Source organism: Aquarana catesbeiana, linkage group LG05, assembly GCF_042186555.1.
Source record: "Aquarana catesbeiana isolate 2022-GZ linkage group LG05, ASM4218655v1, whole genome shotgun sequence".
Lineage (NCBI taxonomy): Eukaryota > Metazoa > Chordata > Amphibia > Anura > Ranidae > Aquarana > Aquarana catesbeiana.
This window is the reverse complement of record NC_133328.1, coordinates 289,058,358-289,083,992: the sequence shown is the minus strand read 5'-3', so window position 1 is coordinate 289,083,992 and position 25,635 is coordinate 289,058,358. Positions and strand designations below refer to the sequence as shown.

Below are 25,635 nucleotides of genomic sequence, written 5' to 3'. Positions count from 1 at the left end.
TTTTAGTTATACTTTAACCAATTACAGGTTAAAATTTTCTATGTAGCACGAATCTACTATTTACTTTTAAGTTATTTGACTATGAAAGTTTCTTCTTCCAATCAAAGGCTAAAAGCTTGTCAACAATATATTGTAACAGAAACAAAAAAAAAAAAAAATGATAAAAAGGTACGCACTTCTAGTTGGTGTTCCTTCTCATCGAGGACCTCCTTCTGACATTGCAGGAAATCTGACAACATTTTGGTCAACTGTTTACGGTCATCTATTTCTGCTGCTAGTCTACCACTATAATCTGCAAGAAGCATGCAAGCATCATCCACCATCTTTGAAAGCTGATCTCCAGAAGCTTTATCTAAATAGTAAAAAAAAAAGAAACATTTTGCATAAATACAGGAAGAGTCTTTAAAGAATACTTAGTGCTGAAATAATCAAATGCTCACCAGTAATCTTGTTCAGAAGTGACACATCTTGTACTTCTATTGGCAATGAGCCTATCCTCTGATGCACAGCTGCATCTCCTGAAGCTGCATTTTCCAGTTCCTGCAGCGCCCGTATAAGATCTGTAGTCTGGAAGAAAAAGCTGCATGTTCAGCTTTTAAAATACACCATATACAGTAGGTTTTAGATTCTAAAGCAGTATTAAAACCAATATAATTTTATATACTAAATAAAGGTGTATATAAGATAAAATCAAGCAGCACATTAACAAAAACTGTATGATTTACAGTGTAGTAACCTGCACACATCTAGGGTTTATTAACACATACAGCCTAACTGCAATAACTTTGCTGAAGTAAGAAAGTCAGAAAGGGATAAACATTTGGAAATACTAGCACTTACAAAACTGAACCAAATCAGCAATAGCTGTTAAAAGGTTGCATGAACAGGAACGTGAACGCAATTTAACACTGTATATAGTTACTAACCACACCTAGAATGCAGTGTATAATCTTTGGTTCCTATTTAAACAAGAACATAAGGAAACTTAAAACGGAGTTCCACGCAGAAATGTGACTTCCGCTTATCTGGTTCCTCCCCACTCCGGTGTCACATTTGGCACCTTTCAGGGGGGATAGGGGAGCAGATACCTGTCTAATACAGGTATTTGCTCCCACTTCCGGTGAAAGATCGTTGCAGTATCCGTGGCGATCTTTGCCATGTCCGCCCCCCTCCTCCGTCCCCCCCTGCTGTCTTCTGGGAGACACACAGGTCCCAGAAGACAGCATTGACCAGTAAGAACACGCAATTTAACGACAGTGGGAAATATCTGCATCACGAGGAACAAAAAAAAAAAAAAAAAAAAAAAAGAACAAAGTTGTGAGAGCCCTTGTATGACTAAATCTTCCATACCAGCAGACACCTAGCAGCCTTTGTAGTAGGCTATAGTGGCAGCCAATACACGAGAAGAATTAACAAAGAAGGTTTAAAACAATCTTTCTTTCAAATAGAATGCCTTTCTTTGACTTTTTAATTAAAATAACCTGATTCCAGTTGAAAGTAATACCATGAAGAAAATACCCCCTAAATGGGACTTTGATAGACCACCAAACACTGGATAAATGTAAACAAAGTTTATTGCACAAATATGGAACAATAAGACAGGTGAGTATATACACATATAAAAAGACGTATAACGTCTAGTAGTGCACTACTAGACGTTATACGTCTTTTTATATGTATATATACTCACCTGTCTTATTGTTCCATATTTGTGCAATAAACTTTGTTTACATTTATCCAGTGTTTGGTGGTCTATCAAAGTCCCATTTAGGGGGTATTTTCTTCATGGTATATCTAACTAGGTATGGGACCACCAAGTCTCTCTCTTTTTTCCCAGTTGAAAGTAACTACTAATAATTACTCAAGTTCAAAAACAATCTCAGATTTTTTTTATATCATGAAGCACCTGAGGTGGATCTTCAGGAGAACTTTTTGAAGAAGCATTATCATCATCGTCATCATCGTCGTCGTCATCTTTGTTTATTTTTATTTCTTCATATGGTCGCTTTTTGTTTTTTTTCTCACCATCTTCAAAATAAAAATTCATATTTAAAATAGATCTATATATATATATATATATATATATATATATATATATATATATATATATATACAGACACACAAAGTTGACTTGGTCTAATATTACTTAAACTAAACTTGCAGGTGATTTTTTTTCCTAAAGTGCTCCATTAAAATCACTGATACACCACTATCACTGGTCAGTTTACTATATATCACTACAAAGTAAACTAGCAAAAGATGAGTTGTATATGGTAAAGCACAACAAAATTAAAAGAGAAAATGAACTATAGTGAAATGCAAGAAATTAGGCCATACATCATGTAGTGTCCGATTCAGTTCTAATAACCAAACTAGGTTCTGAATGTTAAATGGATTTATAAAAGAACAATACGAAACATTACAGTATCCAAAGCAAATAAGGCCCAGGCTGTAAAAGGAGATATTGTATACTTACCTTTTCAGCGGCCTGTGTCTTCAAACTCTGCCGCTTTGCTGATTCCCAGTGACTTCAGTAACATAGGAGTCAGAAGGATTAACAGCGTCTTGCAGGAAGGGGGTTGGGGGCATGGTGGTAGGTGAGCAGGTATTTGATTCACTTAGAAGTGTTGAATAGCAGCCAGGTATCAGAGAAGCGGCTGAGTTTGAAGACACAAGCTGTAAGAAAAGGTAGGTACAAAGCATCTTCATTTACAGAATGCGCTTTTATTACTTTGGACCCTGATGTGGCAAGGTCCATTTAAACTAAACCTGTTATCAAATAAAACTTAACCACTTAGGGATTTTGAACATTAGGCATGTGTTCTAAAAACCTGTGCCAAAAATTCAAAGTTTTCAGTATGCATCTCTTACATCCCAAACCTCACCCCCTGCAGCTGCTCCCTTTACCCCTGAGGTCATAAGCTTGAATGAAAAGCAGGCTGTCACCTACAGGGGCCTCCAGAAACAACAAAGAGTCCACCTTGGGAAGAAAAGAGGCCTTGGGCCTCAAAACAACCTTCTGCTTGTGTAGCAAAAGAAAGTGTTCTATACAGGTTAAAGCGGAGTTCCACTAATTTTTAAGAGTTAACCACATTGTAATGTGCGTCGCTTGTGAATTAAAGTTTGGAAACTGATATGTTGTAATTTCTGCAGAAAGTACCTTTTTTTAATGGACTTCCCCTATGACTTCCCATCACGGCCACCTAGGAGATTACATCACTAGCCCCGGCGCATTATCTCCTGGGATATCTATGTCATTGATTGCAGGAGTCTTTGGGCATGGCATGTATAAGGGGAACACACACCCCCAAATCAGTTATCAAGAGGTCAACCCTTCACTCAGAGGCTAAGCAAGTCATATATAAACATGGAATAAAGGTTTTGACAGATCAATGATATATTTGGCAAAGTAGGTTCATTTTTCTGCTAAAATAGTGGTTTTATGACTGCGGATACATAATGGTATCATAAAGTATAAGGGTGGGAAAGAGGTATAGAGCAGTGTTTCTCAACTCCAGTTCTCCAGGCGCCCCAACAGGTCATGTTTTCAGGTCTACCATTATTTTGCACAGGCAATTTGATCAGTTTCACTGCCTTAGTAATTACCACAGCCGTTTCATCTGAGGGAAATCCTGAAAACATGACCTGTTAGGGTGTCTTGAAGACTGTAGTTGAGAAACACTGGTATAGACTATGGCATCTAGAATTCAGAGACTGCTAAATGCTTTTTGGGGGGGTAAGTATCTTTGCATCTTGCAGAGAAGGTTATCGACTGGCCATGAAGGGATTACTTTGACACAGTTGGCCAACTTAAACCTGTATTACAATATGTGTGAACTAAAAAAACCCTGTTTTCTTATTGCAAGGTTTGTAAGAAAGGGTATATAGGAGTGTGCAGAGGGTTCATTCAGAATTTTTTGGTCAGCTCTGGTGGGCACTTGTTTAACAGAGTAACCCAAGGGATCTGGTGGGATCTCAAAATCGAACAACTGTGAGAGGAGGCTGAAGATATCAGACCAGAATGAGTTAACCATCGGATAGGTCCAGCAGGCATGATAATTCATGTTCCCAGACCCCTGCAGTTATGAAAGCAGGTTGCAGGAAAGTTGAGGACATACTTAACTATCCTTGCTGGTACTAAGTGCCACCGTGCTAGGACTTTGTGGGTGGTTTCAAGAAGTGATATGTTCTCTGAGGCCATATGTGTGACTTGCCAGATTTCCATGAAGTCTTCTGCTTCTAACTTTGAACTCAGATCAGCAGACCAATGCTCAACATACGCTGGTGGGGAGGAAGAGGATTTGGAGTGACAACCTGGAGATCACTCCCCCAGCATGAAAGTCCAATGAGCAGAAGTGCTCAATATAGATATCTGTTTCAGATCACTGGATAAGTGGTCTGTGCACTATAAAATAAATGCTTGACCTGTTGAGGCTTGGAAAGGACTTCAAGCAGTTTATCCACCAGGTCCTTAAACACTGGAATGTCCTTGACAAGGATGGTCAGGTGTTTAAGAAAAGAAAGGGCTGGGTCCAGCACAGGGTAGGCCCACTTCTAAAGTAAGGTTTCCTTCATAGGATATTGTATGGCAAAACACTTAGGAGGAAAAAATAGCTTACCTGGAGATGCCCAGTCAGCATACAAACCAATTGCAGTAGCACATGTACTGGCAAGGATTTGGTTGGGGGCAAATAAGGCCAGACCAGTAACTTTGGGAACTTGAGATTCAGGTTGCTCCACTCTAGGCATGTAGTACTGTGTCCATGAATACTGAAAAGGGTTAAGTCTACCAAGGAATGATTTCAGAGGCCTAAACCTCCTCAGCCACAAAATAACCCATGAAGGATAGGCAACATTCTTCTTTGTCCTTTACTGTGTGCAGAAGCAGCTGCAGGAGCATCAAAGATAACTCTGGATGCACCTGGAGGGCACATGCGCAGGCCCCAGCAAGATGGCCGCTTAGCTGAGTAGCTCCGCCCTGCGGCTGCTGATCACCGCATGCTCCAGCCTCCTCAGCAAGCTCTCCTCGCCTCCCACTGGGCTGATCAGCCTTTCAGACCTCCCTGCTCCATAAATGGCTGGTGGAGTGGGTCACTGAACTCGGGTCCAGGCTGCCGCCAGCAAGCCGCCCTGCACAGCAGGAATCCAAGATGGCTGCCCCAGCTCAGGCCCAGCCAAGAGGAGGACAGCCATCAAATCTCATAGGAGGGGATGAGCATACTACAGATCCCTGCATTGCACACTCTCCTCCTTCCAGAACCCCTGTGCCTCCCAGGGAATCACCAGCCTCCACAAAGTTCCTAATTGCCCATATCCTGGAGGATCTTTTGGACTCTCAGCCCAGCTTACAGCCACCCAGCCCAGTCATAGAAGACATGCCTCTCCATCACTTACCAGAGGTGGATCCGGGGCAACAAGTTTTATTAGCCATATTTTCTGAATTGCTGGAATGGGGTTTGGCACACATGGCGGCTCAAATAACTGCAGATATTAAAGCGGATATCCAGGGGCTAGGCACCAGGGTGGAAGTAGTGGAAGAAAGCTGCAAACCACTATTGCATGTACCAATCAACATATGCAAGGCATTCAGGATCTGCAAGATCAGTTTTATACTGCGCTCTCTAAAATTGATGATCTGGAGAACCAATCCAGGAGCTATAATTTTCGTATTAGAGTCAGGAAAAGATACCGAATCTGTTGTCCGCTCCTTTCTCCTGCTGCCTGACCTTCCTGACCATTGACCTCGCTCTGATGGTTTACCAAGTGACATCATTGTGAAACCGCACTATTATGCTACCAAAGAGAAGGTCATGAAAGGATCCTGATCCACGAAAGACCATGCTCATCCGGGGTCATAAGATTCAAGTTTTCATTGACATTTCGCTTATACCATACAGAAGCGACGTGTCTTAAAACCTCTCTTACAAGCACTTGCTCGCAAAGATGTAAAATACTGGTGGACTTTCCCACTACGCCTACATTTCTCCTATCAGAATAAGTCTTATGATTTTTCTACAATTTAAGAAGAGGAGAAAATGCTGCTCCATCTTGGGATCATAAATCTGGAACCCTCTGCCGGATCCTCGCAAGGTCCCTCATCTCTGCCTGGTAGTGACACACCACCTCCATGCCCAATTTCTCCACCCTGGAAATCACAAAGCCAACACTCCTCCAGGAATGCCCACCCCCTTGAAGTCCTGTGGTTCCCTGCTGGTGCTGTTTATTCCAACACGATCTTGATTGGTCACTACGTTTGAATGTCTGATATTTCTTATCGCACTGTTTATGTGTTCAATTCTATACTATAGACGTTAATGACATTGATGTTTTTCAATATTGCACAGTGATATGTTTCTGGTTTCTGGACATTTGGCTTATGGTACTACCCATTAACTGAGGAGCAGTTTATTTTCTTGCTACTGATTAACCTCTTTTGTTTTTTTAAGATCAGGCCGGTTAAAGCGAGCCCCAGTTCAGGTGCGCCTCCATTGACTCATGATATAGGCTCATTTTGTACTCTGACTCAGGTTTTGTCTGCCTTATGGCAGATTTTGGTGTCCCTTGTGGACCTTTTTTCTTCCTTTCTTTTTTTTTGTTTTTTGACAAATGCAACTGTACTGTTTTATGAAACTTCTTATTTGGTCCTTGGTCTTTTTCTACAAACTTTGTCCTTTTTCTTCCCTTTTCCTGTCCCTTTGGAGACCCAGAGAGATGACCTTTCTGATGTTTATGATCTGGAGACCTGGGTGGCACACTGGTGATGAACAGTCTAATGGCCCTAAGCAGGAAGTAAGCAGTTGCCTGGCAGCCTTTTTGCCATTTTTCCCCTGTACACCATGGCTCCAAATAGACCTCCATTATTGAGATTACGCTCTCACAACGCCCAGAGCCTAAATTCACCAGTAAGGCGGCGTAAAGCATTCCAGTACTATCATTCTCGAAAAAGCAGATATTGTTTTTCTGCAGAAAACCCACTTTCCTGCCTCCTACAAACCATCTTTCCTCCATAAACATTTTTCACAATTTTACATCGCCAATGCAGATAATAAAACTAGGGGAGTAGCCATTCTCTTCTCTAAACAGGCTCCCTTTTCTTTGATCCAAAAAGTGAAAGACCCTGATGGACGCTCTCTTTTACTCAAAGGTTATATTGACACTACACTATATACTTTTCTCTACTACTATGCCCCCAACACTGGCCGGGTCATGTTCCGCACTCTATCCCAACATTTTGAAGGCAATTAGGTTTGTGGAGGCGATTAAAACCTTGCCTTGGATCTCAGTCTAGATAAATCCAGGCCTTTAGGTGCCCAATTGCATCGGCCAACAATGGCAAGCCTTCGAGTTGCCAAACTGCTCCACTCTTTGGGTTTTATGGATGTCTGGCGGGATAACCACCCAACTACTAGGGATTTTACACATTTGTCTCACGCTCATAAACATTATGCCAGGATAGATCATGTGTTTGCTCGCCCTGCCCTTATCCCTTCTATCTCTCAAGCTAGCAGTAAAGAGGACTGCATGGCCCGATCACGCAATTGTCTCAATTTCTATTCTGCGTGTAGCGTCTGGCAACAGACCCTTCACCTGGTGTCTTAATAAAGCCCTCCTGAGTGATCTGGTCCAGTGTGCTGAAATAAAGAAAAATATAGTGGAATATTTTCTTTTAAATCAATCAGACTCGTCTCACCAGTCACCTTGTGGGCTGGCCACAAGGCGACACTTTGGGGTAAATTTATCCAGATTGCGTCTGGAGAATCTATTAGACTTGCCCTTAACCACTTAAGCCCCGGACCATTTGGCTGGCCAAAGACCAGAGCACTTTTTGCTATTCGGCACTGCATCACTTTAACTGACAACTGCGCCGTCATGCGACGTGGCTCCCAAACAATACTGAGCTTTATTTTGGTGGTATTTGATCACCTCTGCGGTTTTTATTTTTTGCGCTATAAACAAAAAAATAGCGTCAATTTTGAAAAAAACACATTATTTTTTACTTTTTGCTATAATAAATATCCCCCAAAAATATATAAAAAAACATTTTTTTTCCCTCAGTTTAGGCCGATACGTATTCTTCTACATATTTTTGGTAAAAAAAAAAATCTCAGTAAGCGTTTGATTGGTTTGCGCAAAAGTTATAGCGTCTACAAAATAGGGGATAGTTCTAAGGCATTTTTAATTATTATTTATTTTTTTTACTAGCAATGGCGACGATCAGCGATTTTTATTGTGACTGCGACATTATGGCGAACAGATCGGACACTTTTGGCACTATTTTGGGACCATTCACATTTATAGAGCGATCAGTGCAATTAAAAGGAGGGGCTACATGTGACATCACACTAATCACCGCTCCCGATTACAGGGAGCTGTGATCAGTGTCAGTGTCATTAGGCAGAAATGGGAAATGCTTGTTTACGTCAGCATTTCCCCGTTCTCCCTCTCCGTGAGACGATCGCAGGTATCCCCGCGGACATCCAGTCCGCGGGACCCGTGATCACACTCACGGAGCTCACGGCGGGCACAAGCCGCTTCTTAAAGGGCAACGTACAGGTACGTTAGCATGCCTGTACGTGCCCTTCTGCCGCAGTATATGTGCGTGAAGCAGTCGGCAAGTGGTTAATTTGTTACTCACCTTGAGAGTAGAAAAAAGCCTGCGTTGATCGGCGGCAAAATCTTACATGCAAAAAGATCTATGTTGGCTGCAAAACTTAGCCCTAAAGGGTGCTTTTCGGCTCCCCTTAAAATTTGTTGCTTGTCAGGAGTCTACACCCAGGATCCGCAGAAAGCACTAACTGAATTCCATAGATTTTATTTGAAATGTTACCAGTCTGTTTCCCTGGCCGATTTGAAACTTGCTGATACCCACATGGAAATGATGGCGTCATCTGTTACAGTTACGGAAGTCCTCCAGGCCATCAAGCTGATGAAACGGGCCTCGGTGCCTGGCCCAGATGGGTTTTTTGGCAGTCTATTGCCAAAAATTTGCCAACACATTGGCCCCTTATCTGGAGAGGTTCTTTAACTCCCTGCGAGCAGGACACAAACTGGACGCGGATATTTATTTCCATAATCCCTAAGCCTGGGAAGGACTCGTAAATTACAGACCAATCTCTTTAATCAACAATAATCTCAAGCTACTTACGAAAATCTAGGCCAATAGATTGGCTTCCTTCATAAATACCTATATTCATAAAGATCAAGTAGGATTTAACCCGGGTAGACAGGGACCTGACCAAGTACGCTGTGCCATTGATCTTATCTCTATATTGCAGTCGGGGTGGACAGGGGGTCAATCTCAAACTGGTATGCTATTGTCCATTGATCTCCAAAAAGTTTTCAACTCGGTCTCTTGGCCATATCTATTCGGGTTGCTGGAGGTATGGGCTTGCGAGCACTTAAGAACACGATAGCGAAAGTGAGACTCCAGGGCTTTCACTCCGAGCCTGTTTCGATCACCAGAGGTACTAAGCAGGGGTGTCCCCTCTCCTCCCTAATATTTGCCATCACAATTGCAATCAGGTCGGACTCTAATATCCATGTATTGCGATGGGCAAATACACAAGTGTGCATTGTTTGGCAATGACATTTCACCCTTTTATCTGCTAAATCACCTCTTCAACAATTCTAACTCCCCACCTGGCCAGGATCCTGAGGCTTTTCTTTTTTTTTCAAATATAAAGTTTATTAAACTCCAAACATGGGCGGGGAACCCACCAATACATACAATTACACTGAGAAAAACCGTGTTACAATTGTAATTCGTAAAGAAGAAGTATACATTATAGAACAGAACAAGCTTGCAAACATAAGGTTCATAAACATATGTATTGTCTACCGTTAAGGTATATTCTGTGGCAATCCTCATCTCGTATCGGAATTATCTATTTATGGTGGTCCTCACCCAATTTTCCACTTTACTCTAAAAAGAAACAGAAGGGTAGCGAAGAGATATAGGAAGAAGGAAAAAGGAGAAATGTGTGGGGAAGGGTAGGGGGGGGGGGAGTACAAAGGAGTAGAAGGGAAGAAGAGGGGGGGCGGGAGGAAGACACGGCGGCAGATAGGTCCACTCACTATATCCGGCTAAGAGGTCGTGACCCACCGAGTCAGCTCAAAAGTCCTTGACCCTCATCAGAAAATATGAACATATTCCAATTGTCCCAAGTCTGCTTAAACGTCTCTTGCTTATGTTGTGCTGTCAGTATCAAATCCTCCATCCGCTTAATTTCCTCTACTCTTTGGAGACAGAATTTTATAGGAGGAGGGAGGGTCTGTTTCCAAAAAAATGGGGATGCACCCCTTCGCTGCATTGAGTAGATGTCGAACAAGTGATTTTTTATATGTCTTAATAGATACCGAGGAGAGGTGGAGAAGAAAAAACGCGGGGTCCTCTGGCACCACGTAATCAGTGAATTTTTGTGTAATTCCCCTAACTTCGCCCCAGAAGATCTGTATCTTAGGGCATGTCCAAAAGACATGGATCAGAGTTCCCTCCTCCTCTTCACATCGCCGGCATAGCCCGGAGGAGTCCGAGAAGCATTTTCTTAGTCTAGATGGTGTCATGTACCACCTAATGAACAGTTTAAAATTGGATTCTTGTATTTTAGCGCAGAGCGAGGATTTGAGGGAGAGGGTAATGATCCGAGCCCTTTGTGAGGGTGAGAAGGTGCGGTGTAGATCTTTTTCCCAACTGGCTAGACAAGCCAGATGAGGTTGCGTCGTTGGTGTATTCAGCAATGAGTACGTTTGTGATAAGATGTGGGCTAATGGGGTGTCCTCAGAACAAAGTGCCTCGAACGGCGTTAGTTCTCGAGTAAAGTTATGTGGTTCTGGAAGTGAGTGGAAAAAGTGGTGTAGGTGTAATGCTTTCCAAAAAGAGTCGGTACATACCCGCTGGATTGCAAAGATCTGCTAAGGTTAGTCACTTCCCCCCGCTGATAAACTTTATTGCGCAATCCCTTCCTGTCTCTCTAAGAGACGTTAATTTCGCTGCTTCTATGCCTGGTTCAAATTTTGGGTTGCCCAAAATGGGGAATAGGGGTGAAGTCTTTGATGTGAGAGTTGTGTGAAAGGTGATTTGGTGGCTATTCCTCAGGGTGGTCCCTATAAGAGCGTGAGTTTTCAGAGTGCTTGGAAGGTCACCAACACATCACAGCGCCCCCCCCAGAGGTACACTCGACTGTGATTGTTCAAGTTTTATCCATAGTTTGGAAGTACCATTTCTCCTCCAATCGAGTATACGCCCCAGGTGCGAGGCCATGTAGTACAAGCGAATATCGGGCATTGCCAATCCCCCACAATGTTTGGGTAGGGTCAGCTGTAAACGGCGTAAGCGCGGTCTTTTGTGTGCCCAGATGAATCTGGTGAAGAGTGCATGAGTCTGTTTAAAGAAAGAGGGTGGGATATGAATCGGTAAAGCTTGAATAAGGTAGATGAATTTCGGTAGATGAATTTTCGGTAAAATACATCTCCCAAACCAGGAGTGGAAGCCTGTGTGCCATCTGTCTAACAATGTCCAGGTCTTTGTCAATAGTGGAGGGAAGTTTAGGTCAAACGTTCGTGTTACATCTGGGGGGATAAACGTGCCCAAGTACTTAAGTGCTGATGAGGTCCATTTAAATTTAAAGCTTGACTGGAGCTCAGATAGAATATTGGGGGGAACGATACACCCATTGCTTCAGACTTAGTGAAGTTTATTTTTAAATTCGAGATTTTTCCCAATGTTTTGAACTCTCGAATTAGATTTGGGAGGGAGATTTTAGGGTTTGTAAGGGAGAACAGAAGATTGTCAGCGTATGCTGAGATTTTGCAGTGCGTGTTACCTACTTGAAGACCTGCTATGTCCGTGTGCGATCTGATCTTACAAAGGAAGGGCTCAAGGGAAAGGGCAAAAAGCAGGGGGGACAAAGGGCACCGCTGTCTCGTGCCATTCCTGATGAGAAAAGGACTTGAGAGTATACCATTGACCTTCACCTGTGCCGATGGAATCGAGTAGATGCTACCAATCCATTTCATCATTCTGTCACCTAGGCCGACATGACGGAGCACCGAGAACATATAGTTCCAATGCACCCTGTCGAAGGCCTTCTCCGCGTCGGTGCTAATAAAAATGCTGGGGATTTTCTTAGTCTTTGCTACGTGGACAAGGTTGAGGACTTTAATGGTATTATCCCTGGCTTCTCTGGTAGGGATGAACCCCACTTGATCTAAGTGGATCAGGGAATTGAGATGTGCCGCTAACCTAGTTGCTATGATTCTAGAAAATATTTTGAGGTCAACATTTAAAAGAGATATGGGACGATAGCTCCCACATGAGCATGGGTCTTTCCCCTCCTTGTGGATTAAAGAGATATGAGCTTTGAGAGTTTCATTAGGAAAGCTAGAGCTCACCCCTAGTGTGTTGAAAAATGTCACAAGTCGTGGGCCTAACACTGTTAGGAAAGTCTTATAATATTGAATTGTATAACCGGACGGTCCTGGTGCTTTACCTATTTTCATGGATTTTATTGCTATTTGTAGTTCTTCTAACGTGATTGGTTCATCTAACAGACACTTAGTTTCTTCAGGCAGTGAGGGGATTTGGGCTTCCGAGACATATTTGTCGATATCTGCTAGACTAGAGGGGGGGAGGGGAGATTGTATAGGTCAGAGTAGAAGGCTTCAAAACCCTTTGCAATTTGCTTCGCGAGGGTGGCCTTCTTACCATCTGGTAATGTTACCTATGGAATGTACGAGGCTGCTTTAATTTCCTTCACCGACCTGGCCAACAGCTTACCACATTTCTCTCCCGACTCGTAAGACATCTTGCGGCAGAACTGCAAAGCGGCCTTTGCTTTATAGAGGAGTAAATCTGTAATTTGTGCGCACAAGGTCCCCAACTTCAGCTCAAGATCTCGAGTAGGCAACTGTTTATGTTGCAATTCTATTGTAGATAGGTCAGAGAGCAACCCGGTAAGCTGTGCATTCCTCTCTTTTTTAATAGCGGCCCCATGTTTAATAAGTACACCCCGTAACACACACTTGTGAGCTTCCCACAAAATACCGGGGTCACAGTCCTGGGTATAATTTTCCTGAAAATATGCATCTATGGCGTTGGACACATCCTCCAGCACCTCCGGAATCTGCAGCAAGCTCTCATTCAGTCGCCAGAAGAGAGACCTAGGTGAGGGTCTCTCAGTAAGTGTGTACGTGAGGTGGATTGGTGCATGGTCTGACCATGTGATCTGACCAATTGTGGACGTTTCCACCAGATGTAGCTGGTCATGTGGCATCAGGAAAAGATCTATTCTGGAGTATACTTTATGAGGGGAAAAGAAGAAAGTATAATCCCTCTCTCCCGAATGTTGGAGTCTCCAGATATCAATTAGATTGGCATTGTGCATAGATTGTCTAATACATTTTCGGTGAGTCTGCGACAAAGAGGAGGTGCCAGAAGACGTGTCCACTAAGGGATCCAGGGGTACATTAAAGTCTCCCCCCAAGATCAGCTGGCCTTCCCTGTATTCCATCAGTTTCCTTATTGTACACTTGATAAAGCTTGCTTGCTGCTCATTAGGAGCGTAAAGAGTGGCCAGCGTGAACTGGGCCTCCCCCAAGCGTCCCTTTAGAAACAAATAGCGTCCCTCGGGGTCTGCTAGCATTTCTTGGAATCGCCAAGGCAGCCTATTAGAGATTAAAATCGACACCCCTCTGGATTTGGCGTTGCAGTTTGTGGAGTGATAAACATGTGGGAAGGATCTATATCCTGAGGCTTTTCATTGGTGGCTCCAAGCTTAAAATGCCGCCATCCGAAATAATTGTTTGCATTCTTTAGGCCTGTCAGTGACTAAAGATCTTAAGGTTACTCCTTATGAGACATGTGTGCACAGGAGGCTGGGCACAGGGGCGGCATATCTATTATCTACAGGCTGCTGCCTGACTCCCCAGAAAAATTCCTTTACATGCGGGCGTGGGATTCGGATCTGGCCTCTGACAGGGATGTTGACCACTGGCACTCGTTCATCACACCCTTGTAGGCTGAGTGGAAGGACATTTCTCTAGAGGAGGTTAATGCCAAGGTTCTGTCACTATGGTACATGGTCCCTCTTCGCTTGTCGAGGCTTTATCCATCTTCTTCGGCTCTGTGCTTCCAAGGATGCCAAGCAGTAGGTAGGATCTATCATATATGGTGGGAGTGTCCAAAGTTGCGGAGCTTCTGGAACAAAGTTTTTGCCTTGATAAAGAAAGTTTCAGGGGTTCCTATCCCCCCTGCGACCATGTTTGGCTTTGTTAAATGAACCTATTGCACATCTGCCTCGCTCCAAACAACGATTCATTTTCTTTATGCTTTTAGCAGGTAAGCTTTCTATAGCCAGGTCATGGAAGAAGGCCTCTGTGAGCATATTGTTGTACAGAACAAAGTTTTCTTGGATAATGCTAAATGAGCAAATCGCTAGTGTATTTAACAATACTGTAAAAAGGTTTGAGACCATCTGGAGGCCTTGGGCTGACTATGTACATGTGAGGCTCTAGGGGACTTGTCCATGTTTAGCTTGTCCCCGAGTAGCATCACTTTCTTGTCCTTTCTCTGGGTTTCCCCTCTTTTCTCTCCACACTCTCTACACTCTCTTTGCTTTCCTTGCTTCTTTCTTCTCTGATACGTTCAAGATGTATGGTATATGCAATTTCTCTCCCGTGAGATAATTTTAGACAGACTCTTAGTTCTTTGATGTTCCTATGAATACGGTGAGATGATTGCAATGTCTTCTGATACTCGGTCACTAGGTTTTTTGGCAATGCCTTATACGTGTCTATGTTTACAATTCACTGTTTTTTGTAAGCCTGTGCCAGGGTTCTGGCTGCTATAATGTGTGTATCGTTTTATTGAAATATTATTGAAAGTTAAAAATACTTGCAGCTCTTGCATACTGAGTGAGCAAACAACAGATTTTTTTTGCCTAAGCTTTGACAGAGTTGGGAAAACTTCCTCCCCAGTGGACAAAGGAGGGTGTTATACCGAATGGAGCTAAGGAATACTCCAAGGAGCAGATAGACTCAAGCAGGGACTCCAGACTGTTGGTGCTGGGTCCAAAAAAGGGATGCTGCATGGTGTCCTGAAGCTGGTAATGAATCTTGAGCAGGCAAGACGAATGCCTCGTATACACGATTGGACTTTCCGCCAACAAAACCGTGGAATTTTGTCTGAAGGGCGTTGGCTCAAACTTGTCTTGCATACACATGGTTACACAAATGTTGGCCAACAATTATGAACGTAGTGAGGCACTACGTGGTTTTTCAGCTCTTTAGCGCCACCCTTTGGGCTCCTTCTGCTAATTTTGTGTTAGTAGAAGTTTGGTGAGTGTTGATTCGCCCTTTTCTTCTTGCGTTTTTTATTTAGCGCTTTTCAGTTTGCGCTTTTCATTTTGTGCTTTTCAGTTAGTTTCTGAACAGCCGTTCGTCAACCAGACATGTTGCAGAATCGGAGGAAATAACGCGTTATTTATTATTGGCCTTCGTGTTATTGCTTTGACATTATTTTTTTGGTAGAATAATGATTTGATTTGTTATATTTTCTATATTTTTGGATGCATAGAATGCACTTTTTGGTTAAATTCTATTGGCAGATAGCATGTCTAATTGTATTTATTTTCTTTTTTTAATGCACAATAAAAAAATTGTGGAGAATAATACTTGGCTATGTATTTTACTTCAAATGACATTTTGGGAGTAGGCAAATACATTTTTAAAAATACAATGTAAAATTGACAAGGGACACCAACATAGTTGTATCTTTGATCTTAAAAACTACAGGATAATGGTGTTGTGGTAACTTGCCCAAATAAAAAAAAAAATAAATAAATAATATTATTCTTGATATCACTATAAAAAAAAAGCCTTTGAAAATATGTTTGCAATAACTCCATCAGTATCACCAGCAAAGCAGCTTCATTGTTATCCCATTAAAGAAGAAGAGAATTGTGCGCTGCATTTGGAGATTTCATAACTTGCCATGTCACAAATGTTAATTCTCTATTACGAACGCTAGTTTACAAGACCGACCACTTGTGGCTCATCCTTGCTTCCGAGCATGTGTGTTTGTACTTTGGACTTTTGTCCGACGAACTTGTGTACACACAATCGGAAAATCCGACAACGCACATTTGTTGGCAGAAAATTAGAAGACATGCTAGCCAACATTTGTTGGCGGAAAGTCCGACAACAATTGTCCGAGTATACACAGGGTCGGATTTTCCGCCAACAGCCTGACATCAAACATTTCCCATCGGAAAATCCGATCGTGTGTACGGGGCTTGAGGCTCCATGCACACTGAAGCTCATAAAGGGATGTTTTTGGGAGTTTGGCCTTTTTTTTTTTAACAGCCCATGAACTCCCCTCTATGTTATCCTATGCATTCTTGCACACATGGACGTTTAAGGACATTTATCAGCAGTTTATGAGCTGTTGTCCCTAAAACGCCCTAAAATCGTGTTCAAGAGCAATCCTGAAAACGCCAGATGCCAGTAAAAGCTGTTAAACGTGGCTTAACGCTGTATAGCGTTAAGCCTGGTCGGGCGTTTCTCTGCCTCTATTCAAAATCAATGCCCCCCCCCTTTTCTTTTGTTAAAAAAAAAATATCAATGGCCCCCCACCCCAAAGCACCTTGTGCCCATGTTGATGAGGACAAGGGCCTCTTCCCGACAACCCTGACCGGTGGTTGTCGGGGTCTGCGGACGTGGGGGCTTATCGGAATCTGGAAGCCCCCTTTAAGAAGAGGGCCCCCAGATCCCAGCCCCCACCCTATGTGAATGAGTATGGGGTACACACATTCACCTAAAAAAAAATTGTCAAAAGCAAACACAGTACACAGGTTTTTTTTTTTTTTCCAAAAGATTTTATTGAAATTTTCCAGCATTACAATAATCAAAAGCAGAAAGTACAATGAGAAGTCGTTATTAGCAATGTATGTATGATATACATACATTGCTAATAACCTTAGAAGCACAGTTAGTTGATATTTTATCGGCATCCTGGAATAAGTAAACAAACGGACTTGTCCTTAGTACACAGGTTTATAAAGTATTTTATTAAGGCATTTCCGGCATCTTACGATTCCTTCTCCCCTCTCTGGTTCTTCTCCTCTCCGCGCTTTCTTCTCGCTCTTTTGTTGGATCTTCTCTGCTGTCTTCTCCCTCTGCTCTTCTTCCGACCTTGACACGCGATCGCCCGGTGTAATGCTGGATTCACCGTGTGCAATGACTTTTATTGGCATGGGCGTCAACTGGAGGCCCCACCCCTTGTGATGTCATCGTCCCATCATGCCTCAGGTGGTGATGTTATAAGGAGGTGGGGCCTCCGGATTAAATCAGTGGTTGGCCCCTCCCCAGGCCAATATGAGTCATTGCACACGGTGGACCCAGCATTACACCGAGAAATCACGTTGAGTTAACATCGGAACAACAACAAAGGGAGAAGACAGCAGAGAAGATCCGGCAAAAGAGCGAGAAGACAGTGGAGGGAGAAGACCCAGCAGAAGAGAGAGAAGACAGCGCAGAGGGGAGAAGAACCGGAGAGGGGAGAAGAACCGGAGGAGGGTGAAGGACCAGAGGAGGGTGAAGGACCGGAGGAGGGAGAAGAGCTGGAGAGGGGAGAAGAAATCGGAAAAGACGCCAGAGCTGCCTTAATAAAATACTTTGAAAAAACCTGTGTACTGTGTTTATTTTTGACATTTTTTTTTAGGTGAATGGGTAGGGGTATAATGTGCCCCATACTCATTCACATAGGGTGGGGGCCGGGATCTGGGGGGCCTCTTCTTAAAAGTGGCTCCAAGATTCCCATAAGCCCCCGCCCGCAGACCCTGACAACCACCGGCCAGGGTTGTCCGGAAGAGGCCCTTGTCCTCATCAACATGGGGACATGTGGCCTGGTATGGTCCAAGAAGAGGGGGGGGGGGGCGCTCCCATAGGGAACCATTGATTTTGAATAGAGGCAGAGAAACACAGCTAAAAGCCAGCGAGGCTAAACGCGCATTGACGTCAATGCAAAACGCTGATAAAATTGCGTTTTTAAAGTAGCGTTTTCCTGCCAGCAACCCAACATCCAGAGCGACTTTTTTGAGTGTTCTGTGTGCATGGAGCCTTACAGGACCGGTGCTTTCGCAAATAGGCGTACTCGAAGACACCCAACTGCAAAAAGTAGAATGGATTGGGAAACCTTCAGTGGCCAAGTTACAATAGGTAAACGTGAGGATTACTGAAAGTGAATTCTCATGTGGAGTCAGCATTGTGTCCTGTGCAGGCTGATTGCAGAAGAGGCAGAGAAAAAGCAGGCATGCACACAAGGCACTTGTGTTGCAGCACAAGTGCACTAGGAAAGCCATGCACGACACAATTTTTTAAGTGTCAAAAACATGCACTTACTGTGCAATGCAATAAAAAAATGTGTCGCAGCCATGTACTCTGGCCTGCAACAAATGTAAAAAGAGTTGAGGACATGTCACATCAATGTACTCAAGCTGCGGCAGTCAAGCACGCAACCCCAGAGTGGAAATAACCAGAGATCACCATAAGACCAGCTCAGTGCTAGCCCACCAACTACTGTGACCAAGTCAAAGTACCAGTGCAGCGGCAGTCTGGGTGCGGTCTGTGATTAACAGTCACAGCAACTAGGTACTGGAAAGCTCCTGTGCAAAACCTTTAGTGAGGTATACCCAATTAAGACAGTCTTTGCCTTCCGGTGGGCATACTGCCTAAGGAGTCTTCAGGGACTTGGTTCCACCAAGCATACAGTATCTCACAGGAGTGAGTACACCCCTCACTTTGCTACAATGTAAAGTAGTGAGTGTACAGCTTGTATAACAATGTAAATTTGCTGTCCCCTCAAAATAATTCAACATACAGCCATTCATGTCGAAACCGCTGGCAACAAAAGTGAGTACACCCCTAAGTGAAAATGTCCAAATTGGGCCCAAAGTGTCAATATTTTGTGTGGCCACCATTATTTTCCAGCACTGCTTTAAACCTCTTGGGCATGGAGTTCACCAGAGCTTCACAGGTTGCCACTGGAAAGACCTTGCGCTCCTCCACCTTCCATTCTAGGATGCCCCACAGATGCTCAATAGGGTTTAGGTCTGGAGACATGCTTGGCCAGTCCATAACCTTTACCCTCAGCTTCTTTAGCAAGGCAGTGGTCATCTTGTAGGTGTGTAGGGGTCGTTATGTTGGAATAGTGCCCCTGTGGCCCAGTCTCCGAAGGGAGGGGATCATGCTCCGCATCAGTATGTCACAGTACATGTTGGCATTCATGGTTCCCTCAATGAACTGTAGCTCGCCAGTGCCAGCAGCTTGACTGTAAGCAAGACACACTTGTCTTTGTACTCCTCACCTGGTTTCCGTCACACATGCTTGACACCATCTGAACCAAATATGTTTATCTTGGTCTCATCAAACCATCATCTTCAGAAGAGGCTTCCTTCTGGGATAACAGCCATGCAGACCAGTTTGATGCAGTGTGCGGCATATGGTCTGATCACTGGCAGCCTGACCCCCCACCCCTTCAACCTCTGCAGTAATGCCGGCAGCACTCATACGTCAATTTCATAAAGACAACCTCTGGATATGATGCTGAGCACATGTACTCAACTTCTTTAGTCGACCATGGCGAGGCCTGTTCCGAGTGGAGCCTGTCCTAGTAAACTGCTGTATTGTCTTGACCACCATGCTGCAGCTCAGTTTCAGGGTCTTGGTAATCTTCTTATAGCCTAGGCCAGTGATGGCAAACCTATGGCACGCGTGCCACAGCTGGCATGTAGAGCCATCTCTGCGGGCACGCGAGAGGGTCCAGGTTCATGGCGGGGAGAACACGGCAGCAAGCAGCGGCAAGGTGAAGGAAATTTTCTGCATGAGTGAGTGGGCGGCTCCACAGCCTCCATGTGGAATGCTACAGGCCTAACAGCTGTGGGGGAGAGAAGCAAACAGCGGCGAGGAGCAGGAAACTGTCTGCACAAGTGAGTGGGCGGCCCCACATCCTCCGCGTGGTAGGCTACAGGCCTGACAGCACGGGAGGGAGAGAAGAGAAGAACTTCACTGCTTAATTTTATGGCATTCCTGGTGCCTTCCAGAGCCTGGACTCCTCAAACCTCCAACAGCGAGGCCCGGAGAACAGACTGACTGTGGGACCGGAAGACGAGGACAGGCGGAGAGGCGCAGGCTGTGAGGGAGCCGATGGATGGGACAGAGCAGAGGGCTCTCCCGGATCAAGGATGGAGACAGGTACTGGGCACAATTTTACACTGAATACCTGCATACAAAGACTGGGGCATGGAGGCAGACCAGGGATTGCAGATAGGGACAGAGCTATAGGTCTCCCTTTCTCTCAGCTCCCCTCTTTTTCAGTCCCACCTCCGTGTCCCCCTCTTTCTGCTCCCCCTCGCTGTCCCCCCTCTCTCTCTCTGTGTCCCTCCTCTCTCTCTGTGCGTCCCCCCTCTCTCTGTGTGCGTGTCCCCTCTCTCTCTCTGTGCGTGTCCCCTCTCTGTGTGTGCGTGTCCCCTCTCTCTCTCTGTCCCCCTCTCTCTGTGTGCCCCCCCTCTCTCTGTGTGTCCCCCCTGTGTGTGTCCCCCCTCTCTGTGTGTCCCCTCTCTCTGTGTGTCCCCCCTCTGTGTGTGTGTGTCCCCTCTCTGTGTGTGTCCCCCCTCTGTCCCCCCTCCCTCTCAGCATCTCTCACATCCCTCTCTCTCTGTGTCTCTCTGTCTCCTCTCTCTCTGTGTCCCCCCTCTTTCTCTCTGTGTCCCCTCCCTCTCTCACACACATAACCTCTCTCTCTCTCTCTCTCTCACAACCGCCTCTCTCTCTCTCTTTTACACACACCCCCCCATCTCTCTCACACACCCCCTTTCTTTCCCTCAGCACCCCTCTCTCGCGAATTGCCGTGTTGGCACTTTGCAACACAAAACCAACGTATTTATTTCAGTTTGGGCACTCGGGCTCAAAAAGGTTCGCCATCACTGGCCTAGGCCATCTTTATGTAGTGCAACAATTATTTTTTTCAGATCCTCAGAGAGTTCTTTGCCATGAGGTGCCATGTTGTGACCAGTATGCGAGAGTGAGAGCGTTAACACCAAATTTAACACACCTGCTCCCTATTCACACCTGAGACCTTGTAACACTAACGAGTCACATGACACCAGGGGGGGGAGGGGGAATGGCTAACTGGGCTCAATTTCGACTTTTTCACTTAGGGGTGTACTCACCTTTGCTGCCAGTAGTTTAGACATTAATGGCTGTGTGTAAAGAAGCTGAGGGTAAAGGCGATGGACTGGCCAAGCATGTCTCCAGACCTAAACCCTATTAAGCATCTGTGGGGCATCCTCAAATGGAAGGTGGAGGAGCGCAAGGTCTTTAACATCCACAGCACTGTGATGTCATCATGGAGAAGTGGAAGAAGACTCCAGTGGCAACCTGTGAAGCTCTGGTAAACTCCATGCCCAAGAGGGTTAAGGCAGTGCTGGAAAATAATGGTGGTCACACAAAATATTGACACTTTGGGCCCAATTTGGACATTTTCACTTAAGGGTGTACTCACTTTGTTGCCAATGGTTTAAACATTAATGGCTGCGTGTTAAGTTATTTTGAGAGGACAGCAAATTTACACTGTTATACAAGCTGTACATTTACTACTTAACATTGTAGCAAAGTGTAAGCAAGATACTGTATGTACCTCGGCCCTAGACCTGTAGAGCATCCATTTGCGTAGTCGAATCATCCTTATTGCATCATCCTTATTGCAAGGTCCACGTACAGCTCCCCTAGGGCAAAGTAAAAGAGTAGCAGATACAGTTGCAAAATTGAGCCCCAGTTTTTGTGCAGTAGCCGTGGAATTTTGCTAGAAAAAAAACCTAATGGTAGCACAAAAAAAAAAATGGAATAGGGTTTGCCATTCTAGGAGAATAGACATCCTATCCCTGCTCTGAAAGGAACTAGCATGCATGGGAGTGGTTTTACTGGGCTGTCCTTACAGCTTTGCCAGAGTCCAATTCGACTGAAAGTAGCAGGTTAACCCAGTATTTCAGAATACTAACCTGTTTAACATAATGTAAGACTAAAAATAAATACCATACGGGAAATACTGTAAATCATTTCTGCCTTTTGAAATCATGAAGAGGGCTTTCTTACAAGTATAAATAATGTAATAGATAAAAAATATTTCAAGGCAAATTTTTTAAAAAATTCAACTTTAGGGAAGACTTTCCAAAACATCATAAAACTATTGTCTGTAAAATGCATACACTCTTAAAAAATATGGCTTATTGAGCAGATAACTTACATAAAGCGGTCTTCAGATGATCCAGTATATCGTTTTCATACACAGCCCTCTCTTCCCATATAGAGAGGACCCTAGCCAAATGCTTCTTACAGCTCTCATCTGTTTCACTACGGCAAAATAATTAAGATATTAATAGAAAGGCAAAACTAGAAAGTAAAAAAAAATAAGTTAAAGTGGTTGTAGCGTCTCAAGGTTTTTCACCTTAATGTATTCCATGCATTAAGGTAAAAACCTTCTGTGCTGCAGCTCCCCCCCCCCTCTTTTCTTACCTGAGCCTGATCCGATCCAGCAATGAGCACGAGCGCAGCGGCTCTAGCCGCTGTCGCTCTCCCCATTGGACAAATTGATAGCAGCAGCAGCCATTGGCTCCCGCTGCTGTCAATCAAAAGCTGTGACAGGGGAGCAGGGGGCGGGGCTGAGCCCCGCAGTCTGTATCAAAGGACGCAGCCGCAGGACTCAGGAACGAGCCCACATGGGTGCCCCCATGGAAAGCAGCTTTCCGTGGGGGCAAACAAAGCCAGGGGCAAACAAAGCCAGGGGCACCAGGGGGAACCCAGAAGAGGAGGATTGGGGCTGCTCTGTGCAAAACCATTGCAAAGAGCAAGTAGGTATAGGCATGTTTGTAATTTTTTTTTTTGAAAAAAAAAATTGAAGCTTTACAACCACTTTAAGGGGCTAGCTACATATGTATACCTAAACTAATATAGAATTTCAGTTACAAAATGAATACTGTTAGGCTGACTCAATGACGTAATTCTTAAAGTTGTAAGAGACTATTAGCAAGATCAGCTAGCTGAAGTTGTTAGTCCCCATTCCAAACTGCCAACATGTAGTTTCACTCTAGAAGCTGCATAGTAGATGGAGAGGGGCTAGTGTTTGGGCCTTGTTTTAGAGGCTAGGTTAGTACAAAGTCCACTCTAAGGGTTAGGTTAAATGTTAGGACCAAATGGAAGGGTTTACCAGTTACATTTTAGGGGGAGATAAAAGTGACTCTGTTGCTTAAAGCGAAGCTCCACCCAAAAAGAGAAGTTCCACGTTAAGCACTTCTCCCCCTCCCCTGCCACATTTGGCATGTCATTTTTTTTTTTTTTGAGGGGGGGTGGGTACCTAGTTTTGACAGGAAAGTTTGAGTGGAAGTTCTCCTCTCCCCCTCCCTCCTTACATTCTTCTTGGACACAGAGGTCCCAGAAGACTGCCGGACCATTCCGCATGCACAGTGCACACCGGGCTGTGAAGCCCCAAGCTGCCACAGTTGAAATGCCAGCTCCAGGAAACGGAGAGGGAGAAAAGCGACCATTCAGGTGACCACATCTTTGGATCCTGGGACAGGTTAGTGCATTTATTAAAAGTCAGCAGCTACACTTTTAATAAACACAAAAGCGAGTGGAGCTCCTCTCTAGAATATATAATGAAATCTGCTAGTAGGCATGCAATGCAGGTGCATGCACATACCTACAGCAGCTTTCATTATTCCGTTTACACCTGTATGCCCATTGTGATCTAGCAAAGCTCTGCCACTTCTTGACCTGAGCTTGCATGCCCCCCTTTCCACCCAACACTTACATTCTTAATCCCCAGGGAGGCAGCCCACCATAGTAGCTGGCCAACAGGAATGTATGAGAGGAGTGTCGAGTTTTGCTCATCCAGAACTGTCTGCCATTCAGTTGTACAGGAGGCAATAAAAGCTGCTGCATTCAGTTTATACCTGCCAACTTTCAGTCATTAAAGCTGGCCATACAGTATACAATTTCCCTTTTCAATTTCCTTTAGCTTTACAGTACCTTCAGCTATGCAGTGCAAGGACTTGCCTGATTGCATACAAATTGAAAGTGTTTTGGTTTGACCTCATATTATATGGTTTTAGTAAATCTAAATGAAAATTGTACAAGAAAAACGTATAATGTATGGCCAGCCTAACAGTCATTGCAATTGTTAAGGGTCCCCTTTAGGAGATGATTAATGTTTAAATAGGTAAGGGATGTGTTGGGGGACTGGGGGGGTGCTTTAGTGTAGGAGGTGTGGTGTTTTTTTTTTTTTTTTTTTTTTTTTTTTTACACGCTGCCCATCTACATTATTGCTATTAAGCCTTGCACTAAGATCTACCAGTTTTGTGCCCCCCTTGTAATGGAAGGTGAGCAAGCCTGGGAATGCCAGTGCAATGACCTTCCTGCTAGAAATCTCAAGACAAAGTTTGGTGAAGTATCTGCATTGCCAATATTAACCACTTACTTACCAGGCCAGTTCTGACACTTCTCACATACACGTAAAAATCTACTTTTTTTTGCTAGAAAATTACTTAGAACCCCAAACATATATATATTTTTAGCAGCGGGCCTATGGAATAATATGATGGGTGTTACAATTTGTTATGTCACACAGTATTTGAGCAGCGATTTTTCAAAATAATACACTTTAATCAATTTTATTGCACACAGACACAATATAATACCCCTAATTTTGTATATTATGAAAGATGATGTTATGGTGATCATGTCACACTGAGTTAATAGATACCTAACATGTCACGCTTTAAAACTGCGTCTGCCTGTGGAATGGTGCCAAACTACAAAACTATGGTACTTAACACCTTCCCATCCGGTTTATGGCACATTGACAGTCAGGCGGGCCTTTGGTCCTTTGGAGTGGGTGTCATATGATGTCCTCCCAGAAAGTGCCACACAGCGGCGCAATCTGTCACCCAGCCGACTTGATCAGTGTACCTGCTCGCTGCCAGCATGTAACCGTTGTGACCAATCACAGCAGATCACATGACAGTTGTAAACAATGGATGGCTTTCATCCATTGTTTGAACAAACTTGATAAATCGATTTCATTCAGTAAAATGCTTGCTTATAACAATGAAAGTCATTGCTTCAAGCAATCATAATGTGTAAAAAAGAAACCCTGAACACTTCCCCATAGTATTACGTTACTATAGTAACATTTTATTGCGCTGGTCACAGTGTGTTAAAAAAAAACAAAAATTGAAAAAAAATGTAATAAAAAAAAAAAAAATTGAAAAAAAAAATGATTTGTTATTTTTTTTTCATACTGTCACCAGTCAGTGTCCCTGATCACCACCACACCAGTTATATGATGATGTTGTACTGCACTAGTGACGGTAAAAAAAAAAAAATGATAAACATTTTTTTTTTTTTTTAATTTCTTCCTTTTCCAAAAAAAACGATCTTGTCATGCCTCTTCATAAATACTTTGGACTCTATCTACATTCCAAAAAGAGGTCATTTGGGGGATATTTGTACTGTCCTGACATTTTCAGAAATTAGATAGGCCATCAATACATAAGGACTGATCAATTTTCAGATATGTATACCATA

General features: G+C 43.8%; 1 protein-coding gene across 3 annotated transcripts in view; it reads right to left on the bottom strand.

The window, feature by feature from the left end:
- Nucleotides 1-25,635, bottom strand: part of RPRD1A (regulation of nuclear pre-mRNA domain containing 1A) — a 189,997-nt gene that overhangs the window by 67,579 nt on the left and 96,783 nt on the right. For all 3 annotated transcript variants that reach the window (XM_073630773.1, XM_073630775.1, XM_073630774.1), the window contains exons 3-6: nt 22,298-22,404; nt 1,907-2,028; nt 441-567; nt 177-352 (exon numbers count right to left, since the gene is read on the bottom strand). In XM_073630773.1, the coding sequence (XP_073486874.1) occupies nt 177-352; nt 441-567; nt 1,907-2,028; nt 22,298-22,404 (532 nt within the window). The remainder of the gene's footprint in view (nt 1-176; nt 353-440; nt 568-1,906; nt 2,029-22,297; nt 22,405-25,635) is intronic.